Source organism: Prenolepis imparis, unplaced genomic scaffold (assembly GCF_030444845.1).
Source record: "Prenolepis imparis isolate NDT839.2.m4 unplaced genomic scaffold, iyPreImpa1.0 SCAF_1, whole genome shotgun sequence".
Taxonomy (NCBI): Eukaryota; Metazoa; Arthropoda; class Insecta; order Hymenoptera; family Formicidae; genus Prenolepis; species Prenolepis imparis.
The window spans coordinates 2056972-2070982 of NW_028141159.1; the positions used below are offsets into that span (position 1 = coordinate 2056972).

Genomic DNA, 14011 nt, shown 5'->3' on the forward strand with positions numbered 1-14011 from the left:
TCGAAGTATATCCTCTCTTTATTGTCCTCTATGAGATTAAAAAGATGCGTATAGTGGATTCTACGTATTGCGTTGTAACATTATTTGTATAAAATCTTATTTTAAGAATTATGGTATTAATAATGTATAATTATAACAACACTACATAATATTATATATTAATAATAATAATACTATTAATGATAAAACTTATTAATCTATTAGGCAGTCGCGCGGAATAAATTATATGAAACAGAGAAAACACGTCGTAATTTAAGTCATAGATTTCTTTTGATAGACTAGAATTCTAAAACGTCGTTTTCTCCTATGAACGATATAATAGATTTTAAATCTAAATCTAAAGAGCACTTCCGGTGGGCAGCTTCCTTTTCATCGATTCTTTTTTAATACGGCGCACTTTTCAACGTATTCCGAGGATATCTGCAATGATCATTATTGTTTTTTACATTTTAATTACATGATACAATTTTTTCGCACGATATTCTTAGATATATAAATTATTGCCTTTACCTATGTCTTCTCGTAATCTCTAGCTCGACGATACCCTCTCTCACCGTCTTAAACAATTCGATGACTTCCTGATGCGTGCGTCCTTTCATAATTTGTCCGTTTAAACTCAAGATCTCATCGCCTGAAAGTCGAAGAAATGTGTGTCTAATATGAAATCATTGTCAATTTAATAATAAATAGTAAGGAATGTGTGTGAACATTTTTTAGAAAATTTAATACTATAATCACTAATATATGAATGATTTAAAAAGCGATTCTCGAGGCTGTCAATGACCTCGCAATGTGAATGTTCTTGCAGGAGGATGCCGTTTGCACTCCTGCGCTTACGCAAGCTGATCGGTTAGCAACCCGTTACTCAAGTATGCGGTAAGGAACGGCGGTCAACGAGGAAACCGCGATGATGCTGGTGCAAAAAGCATCAGGGCTCGGTTGAAATTCGAGACATGGGAACGCGCATCCAACGATCTCCCTAATTATTAGGGGTGTCAGTTTTCCACAGATAATATCCGAGCATCCGCGAGAATCGATCGACAACGGTTGACAGTTTTCTGCCTTTTATCGATATCTGATCGCGGCAATAAAACTCATGACTCGCGTAACGAAAGTTTAGAAGGCCGAATAAAGTGTTCGAATAATGCGATAAAGATATCGGGAACCAGAATCGTCTTCCTTTCTTCTTCTACTTGTTGAAGAATATCTGTAATAAATTGATGAAGGAAGAAGAGAGGCGAAAGTAATAAAAAAAAAGACGAAAAACGGTAGAATGTGCCGCGACTGTTTAGATATGCACGCGGCGTTGGCTGTCGGATTAAAGATTCGACAGCTGTCTCTGGCGCGATCCTCGCATATCGTCGTGAATACAAGGAGAATCGTCGAACGTGCGCATTCCCATTATCCCGCGACCGATAGCTTCCGAATGGAAAGTATTCGATAGAAGCGCGCCGGACTCTGCATTCCTTGAACGACGAGACATCGAAATCTCGTAATAAATACTGCGCAATAAATGCTTTCGTCTAACTTGTTCACTCAAGATTGCAACACGAAGCAAAGACCGAGTTATACCTGACGGAGAATATAAGCAGTTGGTTCGAAGATGGAGTTTACCTTGAAACAACGATTTGGAAGTGTCGGCCTGGCCACCAGGAAAAACCCTCCTCACGAAAATTCCCATGTCGCCGCGCGGACTATCTCTGCCGCCTACGACGCTGAAGCCCAGGCTGGGTTTGCCGTAACCCTTCTCGAACCTGGCCATGTGCTTCATCAAATATTGCTGCGATTCTGTCGCAGGTTCCAGGTTGCTGATGTCCTTGATGTTCTTTTGATTTTCGGATAAGTGCGCGGAAAGCGACAGGAAATCGGGTCTCTTCCTCGGCTGAAGCGACTCCGCGCCGACGTCGATCGCCTTCTTCTTCTTCTTCTTCGTCATCTCCGTCCCTGACGAAGTGTGATTCGTTTCCGTCGCGTCGATCAACGACATGTCGGAAAGATTCCTCGCGTTCTCCAGGTACTCGTACTCGCCGGGTAAAGTACTCGACGACGGATTCTCGTATACTTGCGGCACCGTTTCCTCGTAAGCCGTCGTTAATCGTACCGTATTACCGGTAAGGGATTTCAGGAACTCCTGAACTTCCTCGAGGCTTTCCAACGTTCGCAACTCCTTGCCCTCGACCTCGACGATCTCGTCGCCTACTCTCAATCTGCCGTCCCTGCGATCAAAATGGAGTCAGCTTGGATAAGATTTATTAATTATAGATTATAGTACTAAGCTTTAGCTGATATTATAGTTTCATTATATATAATATAATTAATATATAAAATGTATAAATCAAAATTATTAGAAATAAAAGATTAATACACATTTGTTAGAAAAATTAGTAATTTAAAATATATGGAACTCGGGTAGAGAATTTATATTTTCATTAAAATAAAATAATCTGAAGAATACATTTTTTATAAGTTTCTTACACATACCTATGAGCAATGCCATCGCTTTCGAGTTGTACGACGATGTATCGCAGATCACCTAGTCTCTGCTGCGCCAATCGAATCCCTAGACTCTCCTTAGGATCCCTCTTGTGCAACTGTATCGGGCAACATCGCCGTACCCGCGTCAACGGCTGAATGATATCGCTCAGAAATCTCGTTTTATCCTGCTGTAACCTCATACGAGGCGAGACGTCCAGCGCCTTCGTCGTGTTAGACAAGAGACTCAGTCTATCCTCGCAACTCAGAAGCTGAGCGTCCTCCAATCGCGACACGGCTTCCTCTTCGAAGGACGTCCCGTGAATGCTGGGCAACATCCTTCCGGAACCGCTCCGATGCCACCTGAGACCGTCGAGCCTCTCGATACTCATCCGAGAGATCACGTCCGATCTATTTTCGTCGCAATTTCGCCTCAGGATCTTCCCAGCATCCTGATCCTGGCACTCGCTGGGCGTCGAGCTCCTTATCGGCTTTTCCGTTTCCGCGTCCATGACGCTGCTGGTGTCGGAGTTGCACTTGAGGCCCAGTCCCTCGTTCTCGGAAGCTATTACGGGCTCACCTCGCGGTCCATCGCTATCGTACCCGGATTCGTTCGAACTGACGTAGTGAGACGACAATCTCTGCTCGCAGCTCGACACGGAATTCCGCCGGTTGTTCCTGATGGCGGCCATCACGTCGAGGTCCACGTTGCAACTCTCCGAGGCAATCCCGAGCTCCATTTTACCGGTAAAGTCCATTTTGTCGCGTGCGGTGTCCTCGACGTGAAACTCGACGTTCTCCCGAAGGGATAATAAACTGCTGTCGAACAGGCTGTAACAGGTTGCGACACCCTCCTGCTGAAAGCCGGCCTCGATTCGTTCGAGGCGGCTCGCATTCAGGCTGTACCGGTCGGCTTCGTATCTGCTGGAATTCCTTTGGAATTCCGCGCAAGAAGTCCGACTCGGTCGCGAGGTGGTCTCCCGATTCCTCGCGTTGTCGCCTCGGCCGACGTACCCGATCCTGGATCTCTTCCGTCCAAGAGTCGTCGTACCGATGTACGAGTCCTCGATCTGCAGGGTTGGAAAGTGCTCTTCCGAGACCGTCTTGAAGAGTCTCTCGTCCTTGGTAAACGACGGACCGTGACGCTCCTCCGGCAACACAGAGAGCTTCGATCGCAAGAAAGCGTACGGAAAGTTGGACTTTTTCGCCTCCTTCAGGTCGCAACTGCTGCTCTTCCTCATGAACGACTCGTCCTTGGTTTGTCCGAGGTCGCAAGTACTGAAGCTCACCGAGGAGCCGCTTAATGAATAAGCGGAGGCGCAAGAAGCTTCGAAGACACCCTGCTCGTCGCTCCGATGACTCGCCAGGTCGTCGCAGGACACCGTCTTGTCCTTTCGCGCGGCTATCTGCAGGTCTATACCTTCCGAGGGATCGTCGCCCTTTACGTAGGTCGGACTGTTGTTCAATTGACTGGTGCTGCAGCTCCGGAATAAACCCTCCTTGTCCGGTAATTTCGCTCTCTCCTCGATATTCTGAGATCTTCTGTTGGCTTTGGCCGAGTTGAGCATTCCGGTGGAACCCATTCGTATGAAGAAGGATTTGAACGGAGACGGAGCTCGGTTACAAACTGTCGGTGACTTCCTGTTCAGCTTTTCGTCCAGGTGCATTTGACTCAATTGTTGGATGTTGATATTATTGTTGCTGGTACAAGTATCGTTGTTGTTGATGCTGTTATTGACACTGTTGTGATCGATACTGTCAGATCTTTCCGCGATGGAACAGATAGTCTCGCGAGATCTGGTCCGTCGAAACGAATCGATCTTCCTGCCCATCCTGCGACCCCAAATTCCTAGACCCGATACTACGAAATGAAATAATATTAACGTTATAATTCATAATTAATCATTTATTACATTTATATATTTATAATTAAATATTAAATGAGAGGTATTTATTAATTAAAATGTAATACGATGTATCTCGATAATTTAATAATTACTGCGATAATAAAATGTAATAAAATATTCGAAATTTATTTTAAATAATAAAATATTCACTGGGGTTCTTAGCATATTTAATAATGCAATATACATATTACAGTTGTATAGCACAATATTTATCATCGATTAACAAAAATAAAATTATCCAATAATTATCTGATAATGAGGACGGGTTTGTTTTACGCGAACCGCTCTTCGATGAGGTGGAAGGCAAGCGAAAAGGTGGAAGGGAGTAAGACATTGAAATGGTAGCGTGCCATCACACACGCGAGTGGAACGAAAAACCACCCGCGTTCGACATATGGTCGTTCTCGGGATTCGTGATTGCCATATATACGAGCTCGCGTAGCAGCAGTTCCGCGTAGTTTGGGACTACTTTTTCGAGGTGTCACTCCGGCTAACGGGTCCACATCGGTTCTACATAACGAGAAACGATTAAAAGACTGTTCTCCAGTATCGGACACACGTGTTTTGCGATCAAACGGTACAATGCACGGGCAAAAGGGGAGGGGATGCGATATATTTATAAAACTTATATATTATCCCCCTATATATCATCTTTTATAATAGCATTATTCAAAAATATTATCAGTTTACAGATTATTGTAACAAGCAATTAACAAAACACATCTTAAGCAAGGAAGCATAAAATTATATATAATATATAATATATATTATATTATCTATATATATAATATAGATTATACGTATTATATAGATTGTATTATTTATATTATATATTACATATATTATAATATATATTAACAATAATAATAAATAATATATATTATATATAATACATATAAATAATGAATTAATAATAAATTTTATATTAATTTAATTAATGTTATAATGGAGCACACGTTTTTTTCTAAATCTACTCTAATACTTTAACAAATGTTCAAGCTTAATTTCCAAATAATATATTGAGATAGAATCTGAGTTAATGATTATATTTTGATTATTTGTCACAAAATTGAGAAACTTAATAATTTCTATTATTTTTTTAATTCGATCCTTTTTTGAGAAGTTAAAGTTTCGAATAAATTTTCTATTGAAATATATACACACAGGAAGAAGATTTTAGTATCATTATCTTCGATGATGGTATTACTAACTAAAGCAAGTGGTGAACGCAAACATCGGCGTTCGCGAGTATGTCGGAGCACGAAGCTCTAACGAGGCAAGTGCGCCGAGCGAGTGATTAGTGAAAGGATGCGATGTTTTCCTGGATTAGCGGTAATTCGCGGCCGTTCGAAACAGAAGCAAGATCGGCGATGTCGGTAGCAAGACGACGCCAGTACTTTTTGTGCATCGCTGCCGCTCCGAGCCGTCCGAGCGGGAGGAGACATTGAAGTCACCGGAGCATGGAGTCCAGTTTCAAAAGTATTATTACTCAGATCCGCTACACGACAATGTCGGCGTGTACCGTATATTGTTCAAAGCAGTAGTTTGCAATCGTTTTGGGTTCGTGAACGCTTTCGCACGCGATATACACGCTCGCGTTCACCAAAATGTCAAACTGTAATTTTACGCACAAGTATAAGAATTTTAGTAAAATTTTATGCTTTCAATGTGAGAGCATAATTTTTTTTCGGTGCGATACCAAATAATTAAATATATCTCAATTTGAGATTTTTATTTTAATAAAAAATTCCAGGTAAAAAAAGTGTAGGCGAAAAAAATATATTGGAGCAAAGTCGCTGAATTTTATATACATTTTTAAATCATAGCACGTAGAGATTTAGATTTCTTTCCAAGAGGAAATGAGATTACTCCGTTATCTATATAGAACCTTGTCGCTAAGACTTTCGATTTGATTAAGGTGAAGAAAGGACGATTTATGAGAGAGAAATCGAAAGAAACCGAGAGAGACATAATTAATGAAGCGCGATATGAGGCATCGAATTGATTTCACCGTCGAGACACGCAGATAAACATCATCATCGAGACGACTTACCTCGAGACTGCTTGCCCGGATCGTGATGCTCGACGATGAAGGCCGGCACCGCCGTAACCGTCTGATAGTCAGCCTCGATGACATCCTGCTGACTGTCCTGTTTCACTTCGAGCAACGTCTGCATCGCGTCCGCGTCGCCGCAGCTCCTCCGCGTATACTTGGACCTGGAGATTTTCAACAAGCCGACGGTGTTCAGATCCTGATGATTGTTGTCACGCGGCATCGAAGTCTCCGACAACTCGTCCATGGAACCCGACAGAGAGAGGGCAACATCATCGGCGCTGTGGCGCCTCGACTTTGACAAGCGTTTGAACATCTTCAGTCTAACTGGAAATAAAAAAAATTGATTTAAAATATTTAATTTAAATTTAATATGAAAATACACGTTCATAAGAGCCAAAAGCACAAAAATTAGGCCTAACAAACTTGTTATAAATTATTTCTCCATTTAAATCGAACGTTTCGCTTCCTTTCTTTGGATCATCTTCAGCAGGTTGACTAACAAAAAATACAGGGCATACAAGATTCCTGAGTTTATAGAAAAAAATAGAGAAATATTTTAACAAGTCTGCCATTCTGTTTTTATCTTGAATTTGTATTTATACACAGAGCTTTCTCGATTTATTATAAATTTAATTTAATTTTAAAAAAGTACTAATAAAAGTACTAATTAAACACGTCACATCGCTAACGATATCAGTACGGAAAGGCTGAAATTTCTAAATAAATAAAAAAACATTCATGTTGATACTCGCGCTTTTGATAATTGTTGATGTGTTCTAAGGAAAGGATGGATACTGATTTTTTTTAAACGAGCAAAAAAGCAATGAAAGATGTTGCGAATGTACACGATACGGTGGACGAGTGTAGAACAAAGAGTCACTTATGTTACGCTTTATCCGAGCGTCGAAAAAAGTAACGCGGGAGATTCTTTACAAAGTAACACACACACAAACACAGACGATCTCTCCGCAAGTTTCCAAGTACGATTTACCGTTGTCGATGTCTGACGATCGGTATTCGGCAAAGCTTTTTGCGGCCGCGAAAAGATACGGCGGATCTTTCATTTATCGCCCGACTAATGGTATCCGCCGGGAGTAACTCTTTCTCTCTCTTTCAGAAGAGAAACCGACCAATCAGGATAATTGCGATATCGGACAGTAATATGACACCGTAATATTATTCACTAATATAATACGTAGTCGTCAGTTCCTTTCGTGATTTTACAGCGTCTATTAAACGAGCAGTTATCAGTTTTAACGATCTTATATAAGTAATATCGAGTTCATCATTGAGAATGCACTCGGCAGAAAAGAGACGCAGGGAAAGAAAGAGAGAGAGAGAGAGAGAGAGAGAGAGAGAGAGAGAGAGAGAGAGAGAGAGAGAGAGAGAGAGAGAGAGAGAGAGAGAGAGAGAGAGAGAGAGAGAGAGAAAACGAGAGAGAAAGAACGGAATTAACTTCTCTCGCGATCGGCCGCCACGAGACAAAAGAGAGAAGGCCACCTGTTATTATTTATTTTTTTACCTCTCGTCAAGGTTCCCGGATTTCAGTCTCTCGTGCTCTCGTGGTGACGTGATGATTTGCACACACAGGTAAAAAGAAGAAGGCGGGCGAAAACAGCTTTCTTGGAATGGACGTTATCGCGCATCTCGGCGCTTCTATTCTCCCTCATCTCTCTCTCTTGCATCTTCCTTTCAAATTTTTCTCTCCTCGTCACATCATTATTCCCCGACGATCATTGTTGACGACATAGAGAAATAAATGTTGTTTGCGAAAGCGCTTTGATGAAATTTATGTATTTCAGCGACTTCGCCTCGATACGCTTCTTCAGGGAGGATCAGAGGGGTTTTTTACTTATTTTATTTCTTATCGTACCAAGAAAAAAATTAGTACCAATTAGTTTCGACGAAAAATTAATTCTTTGTTAAATTTAAACTAAAATGTATCCTTCATTGTTCTTGTTTTTTCTACTAACAAGTCCAAGACGTAACTATTCCGTACTGACACTTCGTGTTCCGTACATGTATCGGGCACTAAATCCAATAATTTATTCCGCAAGCCTGTCTTCTCGATTCTCGAAGGTTACCGTTGCTGAAATGTCACACAATATGTAAAATCGACATGCGGAGGAGAGATCGAAGATTACATCGTCGTCGAAGAATCAGCGGATGGCGAGAAAAATGCGCGAGCGAAATAAGCTGCAACTTTACGAGATATGCACACGCGACTGCGAGATTGGATAGAGAAAGTCTCTCTCGTGTGTGATGCATGCATGCTCGCATGCATCTTCGAATATTGCGTTATTTCACGTAACTGCTATGGCAGACCGTGGCAGACACGAGGCGATGCTGCATCAGACTTTCGGACAGCATCATCGGCGCGGAAGAGGAAAGATCGACCGACATTCCTGATTTCACCGCTCGATACTGACACGACTTGGTACTTTCTACATCCCAATCCATCCTCGGATATCCTTGCAATAGATACAAACGTCGTTATAACTTGTACATCAAAATGATAAATTCATTAGAACCTGTATTTCCTGTATTTGACTTGAAATTGTGTGTCCTGTTATCTGGTTATAGCTAAACAGATGATGTAATTTCTTTCTTAATTTTATACGCACAATATCGTGATGTATTATTAGAAATATCGAAAGAAAAAGTTATATAATATATTCTCCCTTCATCGGCACCTCCATTCATTAAAGCACCCGGGACGAATTTGCATTTCATGAGCTGCACTTCCGCAACGTGCCTCGTGTCATGCAGACACATTAGGAGAGAACCCGGGGGTACTTCCGGTTTATACACGCGCGATTAAGTTCTCAATACGGTCTATACAGCGAAATAAATAAAGAGATGACGTATGCGTGACGAGTGGACGACATCGAAGAATAGCATGCGTGATGCAACGTACGTCATCTACTCCGAGCATATATGTATATACATACGTTATTTGCATCTATCGAAAATTTAAAATTTCCTGCACGAAGAAAAAAAAACGCGACACATTTCATGAAGAATCTTTTCGCGAAGATATAAATCAGAACGTAAATACGCCGTATAAAATTAACGAGGGGTGTCTCACTCATCAAAAATTTAAGTAATGTGGAATACGTGTAATTATGTTAATTCTTTTTTAAAATAAAATACAATATTTAAATATTAGTACTATTTAATTTAGTAAAAAAAGAATGTAATTAGAATAATTATAAAAAGAAATGTTAAGAAAAATAAATTTGTGAGATATTATTGTAAATCATGTGGTACCAATGTATTATACAATAAATTAAAAATTAATATTTTTTAAAAATTAATATTGCAAATAGTTTTGGAACACCAAAATTAAAATATTATATTATACTAAAGATATAACAAAAAGTTACGTGTTCGCAATTATAAGTTTAAAAAATGTCTTGCTTTAAACTTTGTGATTAAAAAAATTCAGAAATTTTTAAAAATCAATTTAAAATCATTTTTAATAAAAATTTCTTTTATATAAACTTGAACACACACAAAATACAAATAAAATAAGATTAGAGATCTGAACAAATGAAATATTAAATATTAATGATTTCATAAATTATAATATTTAGTAAAATATATATTTAAAAAACGTCATAACATCATTTTTATTTTTTAAGTAATCTTGTCTGGGTTATTATTGTTTTATGCTTGTAAATCAATGCGAAGTAATGCGTAATTCCAGAAAAAATGTATATGTATTGCGACAGTGAGACACTCCTCGGAAATTAATGTATAATTTATAAGACTGCTCTCTCTCTTACTATAATTTTGCTCCTATTTTCCGTGCATCCGGCATAATAATTCGCGTCTGACAAATGATCATTCGCGTGTGTCGAGAGATACCTCGGGAAAGGTATCATCGATAGCAGCGCTTTATTCGCACGAGAGACTCGCGCTGCTCTTAGTTAGAGAGTTATACTTTTGTACACCATGTACGAAGTTTGCGTTTTATTACTGGTTTATGCTCGCGTAATTATGTATGTACAATGTATCGCTGCATCTATGTCTCGCACATGCTCCGTTATGACTTCTCTGCTTCCGTAATTTTTTATTCACGACAACAACGTCGAGTCTGAAGTCTATGATCGAGGAGGGAAAATGTGTCGAGCGTGATAAATGACGACGCGCCGTATAAAAGTATTCGTCTCTCTCGTTCCCATTTTCAACGGAGAAAACAGAGTCTATTTCGATTTTCTTTGGAACAACATGTGTATTCGTTGTTATACAAGCAACTAGCATGAAAATTTAATCACACGAGAATCGTAGGTTCTCTTTAATGTCAGCGTCTTTCCGACGAAATTCCAAGAAACATATAAACGGAAATTGAAAATAAAGATACTTAAGAAAAAAAATATATAGAGAAAAAAAAGAGAATATGTCTTTCATTAAAAATTCGTCTCGAAAAAACAATCAACTATATGTAAAAAAGCGTAAAATTTTCTTTGACAACATGTCAATTCGTTACACGATACTAACATGAAAAATCACACAACTCAGGTCTACATTCTGACAATATTACAAGAAACATGTGCATGAAAAAATTGAGAATAAAGATAGAAAAAAATATAGAGAGAAAAAAGAAAGAGCGCAGAGTAAATCGTAAATTAAAAATTCGAGAAAACAATCACCACTATATAAAAAAGCGTAAAATTTTATCTCGCTGTAATAAAGTGCTAGCATCTCCGCGTTCCAAGAAAAAGACATATCTTATAGGGCGATTATGCCAGACGTGGATTTACACTCTGGAATAGAGTCTTTCTAACGCGCCTCATCGATAAGAGAAAATCGAGAAGATCGATTTTATTCAAAGAAGATCGATCTTCGTCGGTGGACTTCCAGGACGCACACGCGCTGGTCACCAACAGACCGCTTCATTTACTCCTGCTGTATCACAGGTGTTGTATTACATTGTCCACGTACAAGCAGTAACGAGAGGAAGGGTATCGGATGTTGCGTGGCATAAGGGTTACGAGGGTTTATTCCTCGTTTTTCGAGGAAGTTCAGTTCTCGTTAAATAATATCGGTTATCTTGGCTCGAATACTCAGTTGCGTTCGATTGGCGGGACAATTTCAATAAATTTTATTTGTAATAAAGCTCTATACAAAGTAAGTCTCCAGGTCAAAGGAAGTAACCAAAGGTTTTTTTTTCCATAATTAATTTTGATTGAAATCAACTTTAAATCAACAGATATATAATCTGATTTTTTAATATAATTTTATAGAAATGATTTCTATAAAATTTATATTAAATATAAAAATATTATATCTATAAATATATATATTAAATTAAATATTTAATATAATTTATATTTTATATCAATTTATATTAATTATATTTAATTTAATCGTATTAAATTATGTTAAAAATATTTAATACAATTTAATACGATTAAAAAAATTAAATATTTAATACAATTTAATACGATTAAAAAAATTAAATATTTAATCGTGATTAATATTAATTTTATTTGGTAATTTCTCATTTCAAAACATATATACATCTCATGCGCAGCGGAAAGTACTTCTCTATGAAATTATATTAAATTAAATATTTAAATAAAAATTACGTTAATTAAAAAATTTTTTTAAATAAAACTAATAAGTCTTTCACGATTTGAAGCGAAAATTCGAGTAGTAAGATGTTTGATGTTGAACATTAAGAGCGACGAATGAAAAGGTACTTTCGTTGAAGAAAGAGAACTCCACGTCTGTCGCGATATATCCGCGGCTGGCGAGATACACTTTGTAACTGTCCAGGACATCTTGTACATACATACATGTAAAAGTGTTTATTACGCTACATCCGAGCCGCAACTCGTAGTACGCACGCGGACAAAGATATACAACAGCTCGGGATAAAAGATCAAAAATGCTAATAATATACTCGTTACGCTTTCCACGGTCATCCTCGCTTTTATATACCTCATCCTCGTGAAACGTCGGCGAGGTTTTAGCGTTTTGCGCCGAGTAGAGATTCCGCGTAACCATAGCGCGCGGTCCGCGTGTCGTAATGTCCGCTACGGTACGAGCGGTGTAATTTTCGAAACGATTAAAGCCTTGTTACCCTGACTCGCGTCTGAGGAACGCGAGCTCCGACTCTTCTTCGTGCGGTTCTAAATAGACACGCGGAAAAATGTCGGAGCGTCTCGCGCGAGCGAGCTCGACGCTTCGTACCGCAATGTTCAGGAATTCTCCTGAATCGGCGGATTTTCGATGGAAAATCATTCGAGAGCATCGACGGAAATAGATAAGTCGTAATCTCCAGTTGAAACCGAAGAGAGAGAGAGAGAGAGAGAGAGAGAGAGAGAGAGAGAGAGAGAGAACTTCGTTTCATTTTGGCTATTAAAATGCTGATAATTGGGTTTACTGCCCCGTGTTTACACTCTCCGGCCTGGAATGACCAACGCGTATAATACTTCCTGTCCGATCGCACCATCCTGTGTCATTCATTTAATTCTCGCGGAGAGAGTTGAGATTTTATAATGTTGATCCACATTAAAACTATAAGGTATTCGGAGATAAAAATTTTATTACGGATAAAATAATCTTTTAGTATCCAGGATGTTTAGTAAAATCGTGGCACATCCGTATGATGGCAAGAGAGTTCTCTTCTCTCGTAAATAAGAAATTCAATTCGAATCGGCGATTGAAATGCTAAGTTTCTAGGATATGTAAATATACATAAAATTGCACAAACGTGTATCGTGAAAGTATGACAGTCCCCTCAACTAAGGAATCTTTTTTTTTTTTTTCTTTCTTTTTACACCACTGCTGGTGGGTAGTGTGTCGCGGTCAGATGACCTCGCTTTCAAAGAGAAAAGCCTATCAAAGATTTACAATGGAAACTGGACGGTGTATTCCGCGTTTATTGCCATGTCTATTATTATCAACCAATGTCCGCGTTCAAAGGTTCCGCTCTTTTTTTTTCCTACTTTCTTTCCATACGGTACATCTAAACATATTATATAGTCTATAAAAATTCTCTCGATTATTATCGCGCGCGAAAGAGATTATTTTTTTATAAATTTTGTCTAACAATAAGTAAGATCAGATTATTAGAGTTCTAAATGAAGAAAAGTAGATTAAAGACAATAATGATTATTTAATAGAAATTATTTTGACATTAATTTTTCACAAAGGAGGAAGGTTCATAAGGCTGATTTTCGGCCCCTTCTGAATTTCACTTTCAAATATAAGGAACGTTTCATTTTTGTAACAACTATTGAAATCAAACGATTTTAGGCTAAACGGACATATTTTGAAGCCTGTAACATCAATTAATACCATTTTTACCATCAAATAACAAATATTTCATATTCTTTATTGTCAGCATTCTTTTAGCACAATTTTTCCGAAATAAATTGTTTTCAAAATAAAGTGGATGTGTTCAGTTAGCTATTAGCGTATTTTAAGTATGTACAGGCTTTTTATTTTAGATAAATGTGCTAAAAGAATGCTGATACTAAAGAATATGAAATATTTGATTGTTATTTTACACACCAAAATGTAACGCAACACAACGCGTACAAAAATGTAAGGAAATGATGTG

At 38.4% G+C, this 14011-nt stretch overlaps 1 protein-coding gene across 3 annotated transcripts in view; it reads right to left on the minus strand.

Moving 5' to 3' along the window:
• Positions 1 to 72: 72 nt before the first annotated feature.
• Positions 73 to 14011, minus strand: part of LOC145941693 (uncharacterized) — a 39768-nt gene continuing 25829 nt past the window's right edge. For all 3 annotated transcript variants that reach the window (XM_083047956.1, XM_083047965.1, XM_083047948.1), the window contains 5 exons: positions 6433 to 6759; positions 2482 to 4333; positions 1615 to 2216; positions 511 to 631; positions 73 to 420 (listed from right to left, as the gene is read on the minus strand). In XM_083047956.1, coding sequence (XP_082904082.1) covers positions 384 to 420; positions 511 to 631; positions 1615 to 2216; positions 2482 to 4333; positions 6433 to 6748 — 2928 coding nt within the window. In that variant the 5' untranslated portion in view covers positions 6749 to 6759 and the 3' untranslated portion in view covers positions 73 to 383. The remainder of the gene's footprint in view (positions 421 to 510; positions 632 to 1614; positions 2217 to 2481; positions 4334 to 6432; positions 6760 to 14011) is intronic.